Raw genomic sequence first — 18,195 nt, forward strand, 5'->3', positions numbered from 1 at the left:
AAAGAAACCACTTCTAAAGGACACCAATAGGGCCAAGAAACAGGAGCAATGGACATTAGACCGGTGGAAATGTGTCCTTTGGTCTTTGAGATTTTTGGTTCAAACCGTTGTGTCTATGTGAGACGCGGTGTGGGTGACCGGATGATCTCCGCATGTGTATTTCCCACCGTAAAGCATGGAGGAGGAGGTGTTATGGTGTGGGGGTGCTTTGCTGGTGACACTATCTGTGATTTATTTAGAATTCAGGGCACACTTAACCAGCATGGCTACCACAGCATTCTGCAGCGATACGCCATCCCATCTGGTTTGGGCTTAGTGGGACTATCATTTGTTTTTCAACAGGACAATGACCCAACAAATCAAATCAAATCAAATTTTATTGGCCACATGCACCGAATACAACAGGTGCAGACATTACAGTAAAATGCTTACTTACAGCCCTTAACCAACAGTGCATTTATTTTTAATAAATAAAGTAAAATAAAACAACAACAAAAAAGTGTTGAGAAAAAAAGAGCAGAAGTAAAATAAAATAACAGTAGGGAGGCTATATATATACAGGGGGGTACCGGTGCAGAGTCAATGTGCGGGGGCACCGGCTAGCTGAGGTAGTTGAAGTAATATGTACATGTTTTAGAGTTAAAGTGACTATGCATAAATAATTAACAGAGTAGCAGCAGCGTAAAAATATGGGGTGGGGGGTGGGGGTGGAGGGGCAGTGCAAATAGTCTGGGTAGCCATGATTAGCTGTTCAGGAGTCTTATGGCTTGGGGGTAGAAGCTGTTGAGAAGTTTTTTGGACCTAGACTTGGCACTCCGGTACTGCTTGCCGTGCGGTAGCAGAGAGAACATTCTATGACTAGGGTGGCTGGAGTCTTTGACAATTTTGAGGGCCTTCCTCTGACACTGCCTGGTATAGAGGTCCTGGATGGCAGGAAGCTTGGCCCCAGTGATGTACTGGGCCGTACGCACTACCCTCTGTAGTGCCTTGCGGTCGGAGGCCAAGCAGTTGCCATACCAGGCGGTGATGCAACCAATCAGGATGCTCTCGATGGTGCAGCTGTAGAATTTCTTGAGGATCTGAGGACCCATGCCAAATCTTTTCAGTCTCCTGAGGGGGAATAGGCTTTGTCGTGCCCTCTTCACGACTGTCTTGGTGTGTTTGGACCATGATAGTTCGTTGGTGATGTGGACACCAAGGAACTTGAAGCTCTCAACCTGTTCCACTACAGCCCTGTCGATGAGAATGGGGGCGTGCTCAGTCCTATTTTTTATCCTGTAGTCCACAATCATCTCCTTTGTCTTGGTCACGTTGAGAGAGAGATTGTTATCCTGGCACCACACGGCCAGGTCTCTGACCTCCTCCCTATAGGCTGTCTCATTGTTGTCGGTGATCAGGCCTACTGCTGTTGTGTCGTCGGCAAACTTAATGATGGTGTTGGAGTCGTGGCTGGCCATGCAGTCATGGGTGAACAGGGAGTACAGGAGGGGACTGAGCACGCACCCCTGAGGGGCCCCTGTGTTGAGGATCAGTGTGGCAGATGTGTTGTTACCTACCCTTACCTGGGGACGGCCCGTCAGGAAGTCCAGGATCCAGTTGCAGAGGGAGGTGTTTAGTCCCAGGATCCTTAGCTTAGTGATGAGCTTTGAGGGCACTATGGTGTTGAATGCTGAGCTGTAGTCAATGAATAGCATTCTCACGTAGGTGTTCCTCTTGTCCAGGTGGGAAAGGGCAGTGTGGAGTGCAATAGAGATTGCATCATCTGTGGATCTGTTGGGGCGGTATGCAAATTGGAGTTCAAATCAAATCAAATTTTATTGGTCACATGCGCCGAATACAACAGGTGCAGACATTACAGTGAAATGCTTACTTACAGCCCTTAACCAACAGTGCATTTATTTTTAATAAATAAAGTAAAATAAAACAACAACAAAAAAAGTGTTGAGAAAAAAAAGAGCAGAAGTAAAATAAAGTGACAGTAGGGAGGCTATATATACAGTAAAATAAAGTGACAGTAGGGAGGCTATATATACAGGGGGGTACCGTTGCAGAGTCAATGTGCGGGGGCACCGGCTAGTTGAGGTAATATGTACATGTGGGTAGAGTTAAAGTGACTATGCATAAATACTTAACAGAGTAGCAGCAGCGTAAAAAGGATGGGGTGGGGGGGCAGTGCAAATAGTCCGGGTAGCCATGATTAGCTGTTCAGGAGTCTTATGGCTTGGGGGTAGAAGCTGTTGAGAAGTCTTTTGGACCTAGACTTGGCACTCCGGTACCGCTTGCCGTGCGGTAGCAGAGAGAACAGTCTATGACTAGGGTGGCTGGAGTCTTTGACAATTTTGAGGGCCTTCCTCTGACACCGCCTGGTATAGAGGTCCTGGATGGCAGGGAGCTTTTCCCCAGTGATGTACTGGGCCGTACGAGTTGGTGTAGGGTTTCTGGGATAATGGTGTTGATGTGAGCCATAACCAGCCTTTCAAAGCACTTCATGGCTACAGACGTCAGTGCTACGGGTCGGTAGTCATTTAGGCAGGTTATCTTAGTGTCCTTGGGCACGGGGACTATGGTGGTCTGCTTGAAACATGTTGGTATTACAGACTCAGTCAGGGACATGTTGAAAATGTCAGTGAAGACACTTGCCAGTTGGTCAGCACATGCTCGGAGTACACGTCCTGGTAATCCGTCTGGCCCTGCGGCCTTGTGAATGTTGACCTGCTTAAAAGTCTTACTCACATCGGCTACGGAGAGTGTGATCACATAGTCATCCGGAACAGCTGGTGCTCTCATGCATGCTTCAGTGTTGCTTGCCTCGAAGCGAGCATAGAAGTGGTTTAGCTCGTTTGGAAGTCTTGTGTCACTGGGCAGCTCGCGGCTGTGCTTCCCTTTGTAGTCTAATAGTTTTCAAGCCCTGCCACATCCGACGAGCGTCAGAGCCGGTGTAGTACGATTCAATCTTAGTCCTGTATTGACTCTTTGCCTGTTTGATGGTTCGTCGGAGGGCATAGCGGGATTTCTTATAAGCGTCCGGGTTAGAGTCCCGCTCCTTGAAAGCGGCAGCTCTACCCTTTAGCTCAGTGCGGATGTTTCCTGTAATCCATGGCTTCTGGTTGGGGTATGTACTTACGGTCACTGTGGGGATGACATCATCTATGCACTTATTGATGAAGCCAGTGACTGATGTGGTGTACTCCTCAATGCTGTCTGAAGAATCCCGGAACATGTTCCAGTCTGTGCTAGCAAAACAGTCCTGTATCTTAGCATCTGCGTCATCTGACCACTTTTTTATTAACCGAGTCACTGGTGCTTCCTGCTTTAGTTTTTGCTTATAAGCAGGAATCAGGAGGATAGAGTTATGGTCAGATTTGCCAAATGGAGGGCGAGGGAGAGCTTTGTATGCGTCTCTGTGTGTGGAGTAAAGGTGGTCTAGAGTTTTTTTCCCTCTGGTTGCACATTTAACATGCTGGTAGAAATTAGGTAGAACGGATTTAAGTTTCCCTGCATTAAAGTCCCCGGCCACTAGGAGCGCTGCCTCTGGATGAGCGTTTTCCTGTTCACTTATGGCCTTATACAGCCCATTCAGTGCAATCTTAATGCCAGCATTGGTTTGGTGGTAAATAGACAGCTATGAAAAATATAGATAAACTCTATTGGTAAATAGTGTGGTCTACACTTTATCATAAGATACTCTACATCAGGCGAGCAAAACCTCGAGACTTCCTTAGTATTTGATTTTGTGCACCAGCTGTTGTTTACAAATATACACAGACCGCCACCCCTTGGCCTCCTCAATCCCCCGACCTCAATTCAATTGAGATGTTTGGGATGAGTGGTACGGCAGAGTGAAGGAAAAGCAGCCAACAAGTGCTCAGCATATGTGGAAACTCCTTCAAGACTGTTGGAAAAGCATTCCAGGTGAAGCTGGTTGAGAGAATGCCAAGAGTGTGCAAAGCTGTCATCAAGGCAAAGGGTGGCTATTTTGAAGAATCTGAAATATAAAATTTATTTAGATTTGTTTAACACTTTTTTTAGTTTACTACAAAAAAACTACTACTACTACTACTGGAGCTGAGTACCGCACCTCAAATGTTCTACTGCTTGAGCTCCTGTTCCTCTTATTGAATATTAGCTCAAAAGTATTGTGGAGCTCCTGCACCGAAATATAAACAGTAGCAGCACCCAAAATGAGTACCGGAACCTATTTCAGTCCAAGTCAAGCACTGGTAAGAAGTAATCCGGTAGGCCTATTTATGACGTTTCCAGAGATCAGAGCATGACATTTTTCTCTTTCACGTTGAGTGGTTATCGAAAGGGAGAGAGCTGGAAAGATTTTTCAAATACATTGAGGAACTATTGTAATTCTCAATGGATGTAAAAACAGACTTAGTTTGCATGCTGTTTGAGGTGAAGAAAACATTACTTTGAGAAGCTCCACAGCTCATTAGTGGTGGTGTGTTAAGCCAATCAGAAATACTATCAGATCCCCAAATGGGCACATTTATGCCTCCATTAGCGTTCAGGCCAGGTAACCTCTAGGACTACTTCTATGCGTGCGCATCCTTACTCAACATTGACAGGAGCGCTCCAAACCAAAGACAATGACTAAATTGACAACTCGTAAATGGAATGAAATAAATCAAAACTTGTTTCCACAACTGTAGCATAGGCATAGGTTGTGCACTGTGCAAACTATGTGTCCACTCTGACAATGAGAACAGTAAAATACTTTAATAATATTATTGAATGCATTAAAATAAATTACTGTAACCAAAGTAACAAACATGGTAGATTAGAAATTATAGGAATTAACGGTAAATGTACTACTGGTGATTTTTGTAATGGGGAATTGAAATACACTGACAATCAAACGCAAACAATTCACACAATGAAGTTATGAAACAATTAATGTACACATATTTGCGGGAGAGAGCGCATTCTGGAGAGTTGTGCATCTGGGCGCATGTTCAATCTGACACCTGCATTGGCCATGCAGTATTTACGGTGATACGGCCTCAGCAGGAGTCAGGGCATTCATACTTCCTGCTCTTCACGGAGCAGTTCAGAGCTGTTGTCAAGGAAGTGAGTTTGTGTTTATACAGGATGTACCGCCCCCACCTACCGTCAACCAATCATGTCAATGCGGAGCTATACAAAGCCCTCCACATTGTTAGAAAATTTGGGAGGCGCATGGCGATGCGGTACAGAGCTCCATTTGGCCTCTGCATGCCTCTGGAGGCTCCGCAATTGCAATTGCGTAACACCTTCCATATGGAGCCACCGGCCACATTTTCAGATTAAGCATTAATTGGCTTTTAGTCTAGGCCTCCGCAATGGATTAGTTCACCGAGATGGGATCAAATCTACAGTGCATTCGGAAAGTATTCAGACCCCTTGACTTTTTCCACATTGTTACAAGGTCTCCTGTAGCTCAGTTGGTAGAGCACGGTGCTTGCAACGACAGGGTTGTGGGTTCGATTCCCACGGGGGGCCAGTAAGAAAAAAAAGTAATAATTATGCACTCACTAACTGTAAGTCGCTCTGGATAAGAGCGTCTGCTAAATGACTAAAATGTAAATGTAAAATGTTACGTTACAGCCTTACTCTAAAATTGATTAAATTGTTTTTTCCCCCCTCAATCTACACACAATACCCCATAATGACAAAGCAAAAACAGGTTTTTAGTAATATTTGCAAATGTATTAACATTTAAAACTGAAATATCACATTTACGTAAGTATTCAGACCCTTTACTCTGTACTTTGTTGAAGCACCTTTGGCAGCGATTGCAGCCTCGAGTCTTCTTGGGTATGATGCTACAAGCTTGGCACACCTGTATTTGGGGAGTTTCTCCCTTTCTTCTCTGCAGATCCTCTCAAGCTCTGTCAGGTTGGATGGGGAGTGTTGCTGCACAGCTATTTTCAGGTCTCTCCAGAGATGTTCGATCGGGTTAAAGTCCGGGCTCTGGCTGGGCCACTCAAGGACATTCAGAGACTTGTCCCGAAGCCACTCCTACGTTGTCTTGGCTGTGTGCTTAGGGTCGTTGTCCTGTTGGAAGGTGAAATTTCGTCCCAGTCTGAGGTCCTGAGCGCTGTGGAGCAGGTTTTCATCAAGGATCTCTCTGTACTTTGCTCCGGTCATCTTTCCTTCGATCCTGCCTAGTCTCCCAGTCCCTGCTGCTGAAAAATATCCCCACACCATGATGCTCCTGATGTGACGCTTGGCATTCAGGCCCAAGAGTTCAATCTTGGTTTCATCAGACCAGAGAATCTTGTTTCTCATAGTCTGAGAGTCTTTAGGTGCCTTTTGGCAAACTCCAAGTGGGCTGTTATGTGCCTTTTACTGAGGAGTGGCTTCCGTCTGGCCACTCTACCATAAAGGCCTGATTGGTGGAGTGCTGCAGAGCTGGTTGTCCTTCTGGAAGGTTCTCCCATCTCCACAGAGGAACTCTGGAGCACTGTCAGAGTGTCCATCGAGTTCTTGGTCACCTCCCTGACCATGGCCCTTCTCCCCCGATTGCTTAGTTTGGCCGGGCGGCCAGCTCTAGGAAGAGTCTTGGTGGTTCCAAACTTCTTCCATTTAAGAATGATGGAGGCCACTGTGTTCTTGGGGACCTTCAATGCTGCAGAAATGTTTTGGTACCCTTCCCCAAATCTGTACCTCGACACAATCCTGTCTCTGAGCTCTACGGACAATTCCTTCGACCTCATGGCTTGTTCTTTTCTCTGACATGCACTGTCAACTGTGGGACCTTATATAGACAGGTGTGTGCCTTTCCAAATCATGTCCAATCAATTGAATTTACCACAGGTGGACTCCAATCAAGTTGTAGAAATATCTCAAGGATGATCAATGGAAACAGGATGCACCTGAGCTCAATTTCGAGTCTCATAGCAAAGGGTCTGAATACTTATGTAAAAAATGGTATTTCTGTTTTTTATTGCAAAAATGGCTAAAAACCTGTTTTCACTTTGTCATTATGGGGTATTGTGTGTAAATTGATGATGAAAACAAATAATTTAATCACTTTTAGATTAAGGCTGTAACATTACAAAATGTGGAAAAAGGAAGGGGTCTGAATACTTTCCGAATGCAGTGTATAGGGGTAAGGTGACTAGTTATCAGGATATATGATAAACAGAGTAGCAGCAGCATACAGTGGGGAGAACAAGTATTTGATACACTGCCGATTTTGCAGGTTTTCCTACTTACAAAGCATGTAGAGGTCTGTATTTTTATCATAGGTACACTTCAATTGTGAGAGACAGAATCTAAAACAAAAATCCAGAAAATCACATTGTATGATTTTTAAGTAATTAATTTGCATTTTATTGCATGACATAAGTATTTGATACATCAGAAAAGCAGAACTTAATATTTGGGACAGAAACCTTTGTTTGCAATTACAGAGATCATACGTTTCCTGTAGGTCTTGACCAGGTTTGCACACACTGCAGCAGGGATTTTGGCCCACTCCTCCATACAGACCTTCTCCAGATCCTTCAGGTTTCGGGGCTGTCGCTGGGCAATACGGACTTTCAGCTCCCTCCAAAGATTTTCTATTGGGTTCAGGTCTGGAGACTGGCTAGGCCACTCCAGGACCTTGAGATGCTTCTTACGGAGCCACTCCTTAGTTGCCCTGGCTGTGTGTTTCGGGTCGTTGTCATGCTGGAAGACCCAGCCACGACCCATCTTCAATGCTCTTACTGAGGGAAGGAGGTTGTTGGCCAAGATCTCGCGATACATGGCCCCATCCATCCTCCCCTCAATACGCTGCAGTCGTCCTGTCCCCTTTGCAGAAAAGCATCCCCAAAGAATTATATTTCCACCTCCATGCTTCACAGTTGGGATGGTGTTCTTGGGGTTGTACTCATCCTTCTTCTTCCTCCAAACACGGCGAGTGGAGTTTAGACCAAAAAGCTATATTTTTGTCTCATCAGACCACATGACCTTCTCCCATTCCTCCTCTGGATCATCCAGATGGTCATTGGCAAACTTCAGATGGGCCTGGACATGCGCTGGCTTGAGCAGGGGGACCTTGCGTGCGCTGCAGGATTTTAATCCATGACGGCGTAGTGTGTTACTAATGGTTTTCTTTGAGACTGTGGTCCCAGCTCTCTTCAGGTCATTGACCAGGTCCTGCCGTGTAGTTCTGGGCTGATCCCTCACCTTCCTCATGATCATTGATGCCCCACAGGGTGAGATCTTGCATGGAGCCCCAGACCGAGGGTGATTGACCATCTTGAATTTATAATCTAATCTAATAATTGCGCCAACAGTTGTTGCCTTCTCACCAAGCTGCTTGCCTATTGTCCTGTAGCCCATCCCAGCCTTGTGCAGGTCTACAATTTTAGCCCTGATGTCCTTACACAGCTCTCTGGTCTTGGCCATTGTGGAGAGGTTGGAGTCTGTTTGAGTGTGTGGACAGGTGTCTTTTATACAGGTAACGAGTTCAAACAAGTGCATTTAATACAGGTAATGAGTGGAGAACAGGAGGGCTTCTTAAAGAAAATCTAACAGGTCTGTGAGAGCCAGAATTCTTACTGGTTGGTAGGTGATCAAATACTTATGTCATGCAATAAAATGCAAATTAATTACTTAAAAATCATACAATGTGATTTTCTGGATTTTTGTTTTAGATTCCGTCTCTCACAGTTGAAGTGTACCTATGATAAAAATGACAGATCTCTACATGCTTTGTAAGTAGGAAAACCTGCAAAATCGGCAGTGTATCAAATACTTGTTCTCCCCACTGTATATGATGATTGTATGTGAGTGGGTGTGCGGGTGTGTAGAGTCAGTATAACACCGCCTGATATAGAGGTCCTGGATGGCAGGGAGCTCGGTCCCAGTGATGTAATGGGCTGTCCGCACCACCCTCATATTCTGCCTGGAGGTATCACTGATCTACCTCTCTTCTCTTTAGACTGACACATAGACTGGAGGTACAGTGGGTGGAAAAAGTATTTAGTCAGCCACCAATTGTGCAAGTTCTCCCACTTAAAAAGATGAGAGAGGCCTGTAATTTTCATCATAGGTACACATCAACTATGACAGACAAAATGAGAAAAAAAATCCAGAAAATCACATTGTAGGATTTTTAATGAATTTATTTGCAAATTATGGTGGAAAATAAGTATTTGGTCAATAACAAAAGTTTCTCAATACTTTGTTATATACCCTTTGTTGGCAATGACACAGGTCAAACGTTTTCTGTAAGTCTTCACAAGGTTTTCACACACTGTTGCTGGTATTTTGGCCCATTCCTCCATGCAGATCTCCTCTAGAGCAGTGATGTTTTGGAGCTGTCGCTGGGCAACACGGACTTTCAACTCCCTCCAAAGATTTTCTATGGGGTTGAGATCTGGAGACTGGCTAGGCCACTCCAGGACCTTGAAATGCTTCTTACGAAGCCACTCCTTCGTTGCCCGGGCGATGTGTTTGGGATCATTGTCATGCTGAAAGACCCAGCCACGTTTCATCTTCAATGCCCTTGCTGATGGAAGGAGGTTTTCACTCAAAATCTCACGATACATGGCCCCATTCATTCTTTCCTTTACACGGATCAGTCGTCCTGGTCCCTTTGCAGAAAAACAGCCCCAAAGCATGATGTTTCCACCCCCATGCTTCACAGTAGGTATGGTGTTCTTTGGATGCAACTCAGCATTCTTTGTCCTCCAGACACGACGAGTTGAGTTTTTACCAAAATGTTATATTTTGGTTTCATCTGACCATATTTCATCCAAATGCACTCTAGCAAACTTCAGACGGGCCTGGACATGTACTGGCTTAAGCAGGGGGACACGTGTGGCACTGCAGGATTTGAGTCCCTGGCGGCGTAGTGTGTTACTGATGGTAGGCTTTGTTACTTTGGTCCCAGCTCTCTGCAGGTCATTCACTAGGTCCCCCCCGTGTGGGTCTGGGATTTTTGCTCACCGTTCTTGTGATCATTTTGACCCCACGGGGTGAGATCTTGCGTGGAGCCCCAGATCGAGGGAGATTATCAGTGGTCTTGTATGTCTTCCATTTCCTAATAATTGCTCCCACAGTTGATTTCTTCAAACCAAGCTGCTTACCTATTGCAGATTCAGTCTTCCCAGCCTGGTGCAGGTCTACAATTTTGTTTCTGGTGTCCTTTGACAACTCTTTGGTCTTGGCCATAGTGGAGTTTGGAGTGTGACTGTTTGAGGTTGTGGACAGGTGTCCTTTATGCTGATAACAAGTTCAAACAGGTGCCATTAATACAGGTAACGAGTGGAGGACAGAGGAGCCTCTTAAAGAAGAAGTTACAGGTCTGTGAGAGCCAGAAATCTTGCTTGTTTGTAGGTGACCAAATACTTATTTTCCACCATAATTTGCAAATAAATTCATAAAAAATCCTACAATTTGATTTTCTGGATTTTGTCTGTCATAGTTGACGTGTACCTATGATGAAAATTACAGGCCTCATCTTTTTAAGTGGGAGAACTTGCACAATTGGTGGCTGACTAAATACTTTCCCCCCCACTGTATCACTGATCTACCTCTCTTTAGACTGACACAGACTGCAGGTATCACTGATCTTCTCTTTCTCACCTGAGAGCCGTGTGTGTGTGTGTGTGTGTGTGTGTGTGTGTGTGTGTCTTTAGGTGGTTGTAATGAGATTATGTGCAATCTTTTTTTCACGTGGAGAGCAGGGTGGCATCCAGCACGTGAGATTTCAAATAAGATGATTTTCATGTTTTTAACTAGGCTTATACATTCATGACTAATGATGTAATATAAAAGGTTGTGTGTTGCAGGGTGATGGCGGTGAATGTCTTCTCCATCTCTTCGGCTGTAGAGAACCTGAGTCGCCATGACATGCTGGCCTGGGTCAATGACTCTCTACAGCTCACCTACACCAAGATAGAACAACTGTGCTCAGGTAACATACACACTCAATCATTACAATTCATTATATTACAGGTAACACACTCACTCAATCATTACAATTCATTATATTTCATTACATATATTCATAAACAATATGTGCTAACTTATAAATGCCTCATGTTGATACAACTGTAGTATTTAATCACAACCTAGTCCTTTGTTTATGTGTGTGTGTGTGTGTGTGTGTGTGTGTGTGTGTGTGTGTATAGGTGCAGCGTATTGTCAGTTTATGGACATGCTGTTTCCTGGCTGTGTCCTGCTGAAGAAGGTGAAGTTCTCAGCCCGGCTGGAACATGAGTTCATCAACAACTTCAAGGTCCTACAGGCCTCCTTCAAGAGGATGGGGGTAGACAAGGTACCAACATACACACACACACACACACCCTAACACACACACACACACACACACACCAGAGGAGGCTGGTGTGGGGAGGACAGCTCATAATAATGTCTAAAGGAAACCATGTGTTTGATGTATTTGATACCATTCCACTCATTACAACGAGTCTGTCCTCCTTAATTAAGGTGCGACCAACCTCCTGTGCCTCACCCAAACACACACACACACCTACAGGCCTCCTCCAAGGTGCATCATCATCCTTAAGTGTGAACAGTTGATTGTGTAGCTCAATTAAGTCACTTTAAAACTGGGAATCATTAATGGTGAAACTGTCACGTCTGTTTGGGATATTATATTAAAACTGGGAATCATTAATGGTGAAACTGTCACGTCTGTTTGGGATATTATATTAAAGCTGGAATCATTAATGGTGAAACTGTCACGTCTGTTTGGGATATTACGACAGAGAAGTTACTGTATACAGTGAACACTGTTTTTTTCCTCTGACATCATTGCATGCAGGATAGAACAGCAGAATATGTTCTGCACTTTGTTTTAGCCCTGCCGGACGCTCCTCACCTCCGCTTTGGTCAACAAAACAATAACAAAGCAGCTGAGGCCAACAGTGGCGCTGTTTCCTCTAATGCGGCCTGTTTCCTCTAATGCGGCCTGTTTCCTCTAATGCGGCCTGTTTCCTCTAATGCGGCCTGTTTCCTCTAATGCGGCCTGTTTCCTCTAATGCGGCCTGTTTCCTCTAATGCGGCCTGTTTCCTCTAATGCGGACTGTTTCCTCTAATGCGGACTGTTTCCTCTAATGCGGCCTGTTTCCTCTAATGCGGCCTGTTTCCTCTAATGCGGACTGTTTCCTCTAATGCGGACTGTTTCCTCTAATGCGGACTGTTTCCTCTAATGCGGATTTGATGAACCATCCTGATCTTGTGAGCTTACATTGTGTTTGGCTACACGGATACAGTCTGGACACGACCACATTCAAACCGCTTGAGCCCGTCCCTCTCCTTGCACCGTATGGCCGGACCAATCAGCGTCCTTGATAATCTGGGGTGGTTTAGTTGATGGCGACCATGAGAAGCACTGAAGTCAAATCATAACAACAATGGCTGCTCTTGAGGAGGTTGGCAGCACTTATATCAGAACTGCAGGACATAACTTCATTGAAAGATCTGCAGATAACTGCATTGACTCTACTGTTTCACTCTTCTCCAGACTGAACCCAAATCTCCCTGTTGTGTGGTTGTTGGAGGACCAGATCAGAGAGGCTGTGAAGCTGGGGATCACTGCTGTGTGATTGTTGGAGGACCAGATCAGAGAGGCTGTGAAGCTGGGGATCACTGCTGTGTCGTTGTTGGAGGACCAGATCAGAGAGGCTGTGAAGCTGGGGATCACTGCTGTGTGGTTGTTGGAGGACCAGATCAGAGAGGCTGTGAAGCTGGGGATCACTGCTGTGTGGTTGTTGGAGGACCAGATCAGAGAGGCTGTGAAGCTGGGGATCACTGTTGTGTGGTTGTTGGAGGACCAGATCAGAGAGGCTGTGAAGCTGGGGATCACTGTTGTGTGGTTGTTGGAGGACCAGATCAGAGAGGCTGTGAAGCTGGGGATCACTGCTGTGTCGTTGTTGGAGGACCAGATCAGAGAGGCTGTGAAGCTGGGGATCACTGCTGTGTCGTTGTTGGAGGACCAGATCAGAGAGGCTGTGAAGCTGGGGATCACTGCTGTGTGGTTGTTGGAGGACCAGATCAGAGAGGCTGTGAAGCTGGGGATCACTGTTGTGTGGTTGTTGGAGGACCAGATCAGAGAGGCTGTGAAGCTGGGGATCACTGTTGTGTGGTTGTTGGAGGACCAGATCAGAGAGGCTGTGAAGCTGGGGATCACTGCTGTGTCGTTGTTGGAGGACCAGATCAGAGAGGCTGTGAAGCTGGGGATCACTGCTGTGTGGTTGTTGGAGGACCAGATCAGAGAGGCTGTGAAGCTGGGGATCACTGCTGTGTCGTTGTTGGAGGACCAGATCAGAGAGGCTGTGAAGCTGGGGATCACTGTTGTGTGGTTGTTGGAGGACCAGATCAGAGAGGCTGTGAAGCTGGGGATCACTGTTGTGTGGTTGTTGGAGGACCAGATCAGAGAGGCTGTGAAGCTGGGGATCACTGTTGTGTGGTTGTTGGAGGACCAGATCAGAGAGGCTGTGAAGCTGGGGATCACTGTTGTGTGGTTGTTGGAGGACCAGATCAGAGAGGCTGTGAAGCTGGGGATCACTGTTGTGTGGTTGTTGGAGGACCAGATCAGAGAGGCTGTGAAGCTGGGGATCACTGCTGTGTCGTTGTTGGAGGACCAGATCAGAGAGGCTGTGAAGCTGGGGATCACTGCTGTGTCGTTGTTGGAGGACCAGATCAGAGAGGCTGTGAAGCTGGGGATCACTGCTGTGTGGTTGTTGGAGGACCAGATCAGAGAGGCTGTGAAGCTGGGGATCACTGTTGTGTGGTTGTTGGAGGACCAGATCAGAGAGGCTGTGAAGCTGGGGATCACTGCTGTGTCGTTGTTGGAGGACCAGATCAGAGAGGCTGTGAAGCTGGGGATTACTGCTGTGTCGTTGTTGGAGGACCAGATCAGAGAGGCTGTGAAGCTGGGGATCACTGCTGTGTCGTTGTTGGAGGACCAGATCAGAGAGGCTGTGAAGCTGGGGATCACTGTTGTGTGGTTGTTGGAGGACCAGATCAGAGAGGCTGTGAAGCTGGGGATCACTGTTGTGTGGTTGTTGGAGGACCAGATCAGAGAGGCTGTGAAGCTGGGGATCACTGTTGTGTGGTTGTTGGAGGACCAGATCAGAGAGGCTGTGAAGCTGGGGATCACTGTTGTGTGGTTGTTGGAGGACCAGATCAGAGAGGCTGTGAAGCTGGGGATCACTGTTGTGTGGTTGTTGGAGGACCAGATCAGAGAGGCTGTGAAGCTGGGGATCACTGCTGTGTCGTTGTTGGAGGACCAGATCAGAGAGGCTGTGAAGCTGGGGATCACTGTTGTGTCGTTGTTGGAGGACCAGATCAGAGAGGCTGTGAAGCTGGGGATCACTGTTGTGTGGTTGTTGGAGGACCAGATCAGAGAGGCTGTGAAGCTGGGGATCACTGTTGTGTGGTTGTTGGAGGACCAGATCAGAGAGGCTGTGAAGCTGGGGATCACTGTTGTGTGGTTGTTGGAGGACCAGATCAGAGAGGCTGTGAAGCTGGGGATCACTGTTGTGTGGTTGTTGGAGGACCAGATCAGAGAGGCTGTGAAGCTGGGGATCACTGTTGTGTGGTTGTTGGAGGACCAGATCAGAGAGGCTGTGAAGCTGGGGATCACTGTTGTGTGGTTGTTGGAGGACCAGATCAGAGAGGCTGTGAAGCTGGGGATCACTGTTGTGTGGTTGTTGGAGGACCAGATCAGAGAGGCTGTGAAGCTGGGGATCACTGTTGTGTGGTTGTTGGAGGACCAGATCAGAGAGGCTGTGAAGCTGGGGATCACTGTTGTGTCGTTGTTGGAGGACCAAATCAGAGAGGCTGTGAAGCTGGGGATCACTGTTGTGTGGTTGTTGGAGGACCAGATCAGAGAGGCTGTGAAGCTGGGGATCACTGTTGTGTGGTTGTTGGAGGACCAGATCAGAGAGGCTGTGAAGCTGGGGATCACTGTTGTGTGGTTGTTGGAGGACCAGATCAGAGAGGCTGTGAAGCTGGGGATCACTGTTGTGTCGTTGTTGGAGGACCAGATCAGAGAGGCTGTGAAGCTGGGGATCACTGTTGTGTGGTTGTTGGAGGACCAGATCAGAGAGGCTGTGAAGCTGGGGATCACTGTTGTGTCGTTGTTGGAGGACCAGATCAGAGAGGCTGTGAAGCTGGGGATCACTGTTGTGTCGTTGTTGGAGGACCAGATCAGAGAGGCTGTGAAGCTGGGGATCACTGTTGTGTCGTTGTTGGAGGACCAGATCAGAGAGGCTGTGAAGCTGGGGATCACTGTTGTGTCGTTGTTGGAGGACCAGATCAGAGAGGCTGTGAAGCTGGGGATCACTGCTATGCAACTTTACACAGACATCCTCCATGGACGTTGCCAGATTGTTTTTGGTAGCCCAGAGACTTGCTTGCTGAAGTGACGGAATATGCTGGCATCAAGTGTAATGTTATCTAGAAAACCTCATGGGGATTGTTGTGGATGACGTTCACGCCACATACAAATAGTAAATATAACTACATAATTTGATATCAAACGAATCCACGTTATGTTGAACATTAATTTGGCTCCTAGCTAACAACTAACTAAATAGCTAGCTAGGAGTGCATAAGTAACAGACCTTCTCAAAGACAATAAGCTAACTTTAGCTAGCCGTATGCCTCGCTCCAACAGCTAACTGGCTAGCCATATGCCTCGCTCCAACAGCTAACTGGCTAGCCGTATGCCTCGCTCCATCAGCTAACTGGCTAGCCATATGCCTCGCTCCAACAGCTAACTGGCTAGCCGTATGCCTCGCTCCAACAGCTAACTGGCTAGCCGTATGCCTCGCTCCAACAGCTAACTGTAGCTAGCCATATGCCTCGCTCCAACAGCTAACTGTAGCTAGCCATATGCCTCGCTCCAACAGCTAACTGGCTAGCCGTATGCCTCGCTCCAACAGCTAACTGGCTAGCCATATGCCTCGCTCCAACAGCTAACTGTAGCTAGCCATATGCCTCGCTCCAACAGCTAACTGGCTAGCCATATGCCTCGCTCCAACAGCTAACTGGCTAGCCGTATGCCTCGCTCCAACAGCTAACTGGCTAGCCGTATGCCTCGCTCCAACAGCTAACTGGCTAGCCGTATGCCTCGCTCCAACAGCTAACTGGCTAGCCGTATGCCTCGCTCCAACAGCTAACTGGCTAGCCGTATGCCTCGCTCCAACAGCTAACTTTAGCTAGCCGTATGCCTCGCTCCAACAGCTAACTTTAGCTAGCCATATGCCTCGCTCCAACCTAATGTTTCAACGTTACAGACAGTAATGGACAGTATGATGACTTCTGTTTGCAAGTCCATAGCTATGCATGTTGTTATACTTCCTGATCTAGACATTTGTGTTGGATCTTATTGTCTTTCAACCATGGGAGAGGGTGCAAAAGGGGAGCCAGCCTTCAGAGAGAGCTTTGCAAAGCTGGGAGAACTCAGATCCATTGCCAGAGAGGGTGAGTAAACATTGCCAGTTCATGTCCTCCTGGGCCCATATTCATAAAGTGTCTTAGAGTAGGACTGCTGATCAAAGATCAGGTCCAACCTGTTTCCTGGTCGTTTTACTTCTTTCTCCTGTAGCCCTCAAATTCAAGAGTCAGTTCAGTACTAAATCCTCTACAGGCTGCCTTGCTAGTGTAGAGATGTGCTGTGTTCTACTGCTGCCTCAGTTCAGTACTAAATCCTCTACAGGCTGCCTTGCTAGTGTAGAGATGTGCTGTGTTCTACTGCTGCCTCAGTTCAGTAGTAAATCCTCTACAGGCTGCCTTGCTAGTGTAGAGATGTGCTGTGTTCTACTGCTGCCTCAGTTCAGTACTAAATCCACTACAGGCTGCCTTGCTAGTGTAGAGATGTTCTTAACCAGATGGCTCCTCTACTCCTCTAACATATCCCAGGCCCTTCCTCTCTATACTTCACTAGAATGCAACCATCTTCTTGTAATAACTCCTGTTGTAAAGTAAACCAAAGCACATTTTCACGGACATATACATGTCTTATATGAGCAGAAAGCTTAAATTATTGTTAATCTAACTGCAGTGTCCAATTTACAGTCGGTATTACAGCGAAAAAATACAATTATATTGTTAGAAGATAGTGCACAACAACAAAACCCTTTTATCACGGCGACAGGTTTGATACATTCACCTCTGAAGGTAGATAATGTCCTTAGATTCAGTAATCTTGCTCTGATTTGTCATCCTGAGGGTCCCAGAGATAAAATCCAGCATAGTTCTGTTTGATAAAATCAATTTTTGTATCCTAACACGATCCGTGTTGTATACAGCATTCCGCCTGAATTCCGACTTGTTCATCTTGCAACAAAGCATTTAAACATAATATAAACGCTACACCTTGTTTCACCCGGTCAAGTTCTGTTTTTCTGCGATCCTCAGATACTCAGAAGGCAACTGAACTCTTTCAGCATCCTGCATGACGTATAGGCTACCAAGGGCTGACCTCATTATGCACCAATGAGACGGGCGGTGTTCACTTGATTGACTGTATCTTGGTCCAATGACCACCTATCGTTTTGAAACATAGCTAGCTAGATAGCCATTGAGCTGGCTTTACATGAGTATGTGATGGTCCTTTGTATGAGTAAAAGCCATTGTGCTAAGCCCGCGCGCAACGAGACTCATTCTCCATAAAAAATGTAAAGGACCAAGAGGAGTTTTCATTACGCACAGCTCGATTTAGTTTTACAAAGTCTTCAGCAATTTTATTAAGTACAACAGTGGCTTCTAACACTGAAAAAGCTAAATCGAAGTCCAGATATACAGATTTGGACGAGATTATAGCAAAAGCCGACCGTGAAAGTGACACAGAACCAGACTGGTTTTGAAAGGATGAGACTTTAGACTGGTAAAATACGTTTTATTTAAATTTAGTGAAATACGTTTTTTCTTCTCATGCACTTGTTTGAGATTTTTTCTTTGATTACATATCATTTATATATATATATATATATATATAACTCAGCAAAAAAAGAAACGTCCTCTCACTGTCAACTGCGTTTATTTTCTTATCTTAACATGTATGTCACGTTCGTTTAATGACGGGTCAGACCAAGGCGCAGCGTGATATGCATACATGTTTATTTTAACTGAAAAAACACCACGACAAAACAATAAACGAAACGAAATGTGAAGTCCAAGGTAGCACACACAACATACCTTAACCGGAACAAGATCCCACAACTAGACTGTGCCAAT

The 18,195-nt window shown here is 46.1% G+C and overlaps 1 protein-coding gene across 7 annotated transcripts in view; it reads left to right on the forward strand.

Annotated features, from left to right (window-relative positions):
* The window catches only part of LOC121542758 (microtubule-associated protein RP/EB family member 3), a 70,217-nt gene that overhangs the window by 14,019 nt on the left and 38,003 nt on the right, over nt 1–18,195 (forward strand). For 6 of the 7 annotated variants that reach the window (XM_041852289.2, XM_041852288.2, XM_045208563.1 and 3 more), the window contains 2 exons: nt 10,776–10,900; nt 11,118–11,263. In XM_041852289.2, coding sequence (XP_041708223.1) covers nt 10,776–10,900; nt 11,118–11,263 — 271 coding nt within the window. Of the gene's footprint in view, nt 1–10,761; nt 10,901–11,117; nt 11,264–18,195 lie in introns of all 7 variants that reach the window. The other variant, XM_041852293.2, reaches the window with a different exon arrangement.

The sequence above is a fragment of the Coregonus clupeaformis genome, chromosome 28 (assembly GCF_020615455.1).
Source record: "Coregonus clupeaformis isolate EN_2021a chromosome 28, ASM2061545v1, whole genome shotgun sequence".
In the NCBI taxonomy this organism is placed as follows: Eukaryota; Metazoa; Chordata; class Actinopteri; order Salmoniformes; family Salmonidae; genus Coregonus; species Coregonus clupeaformis.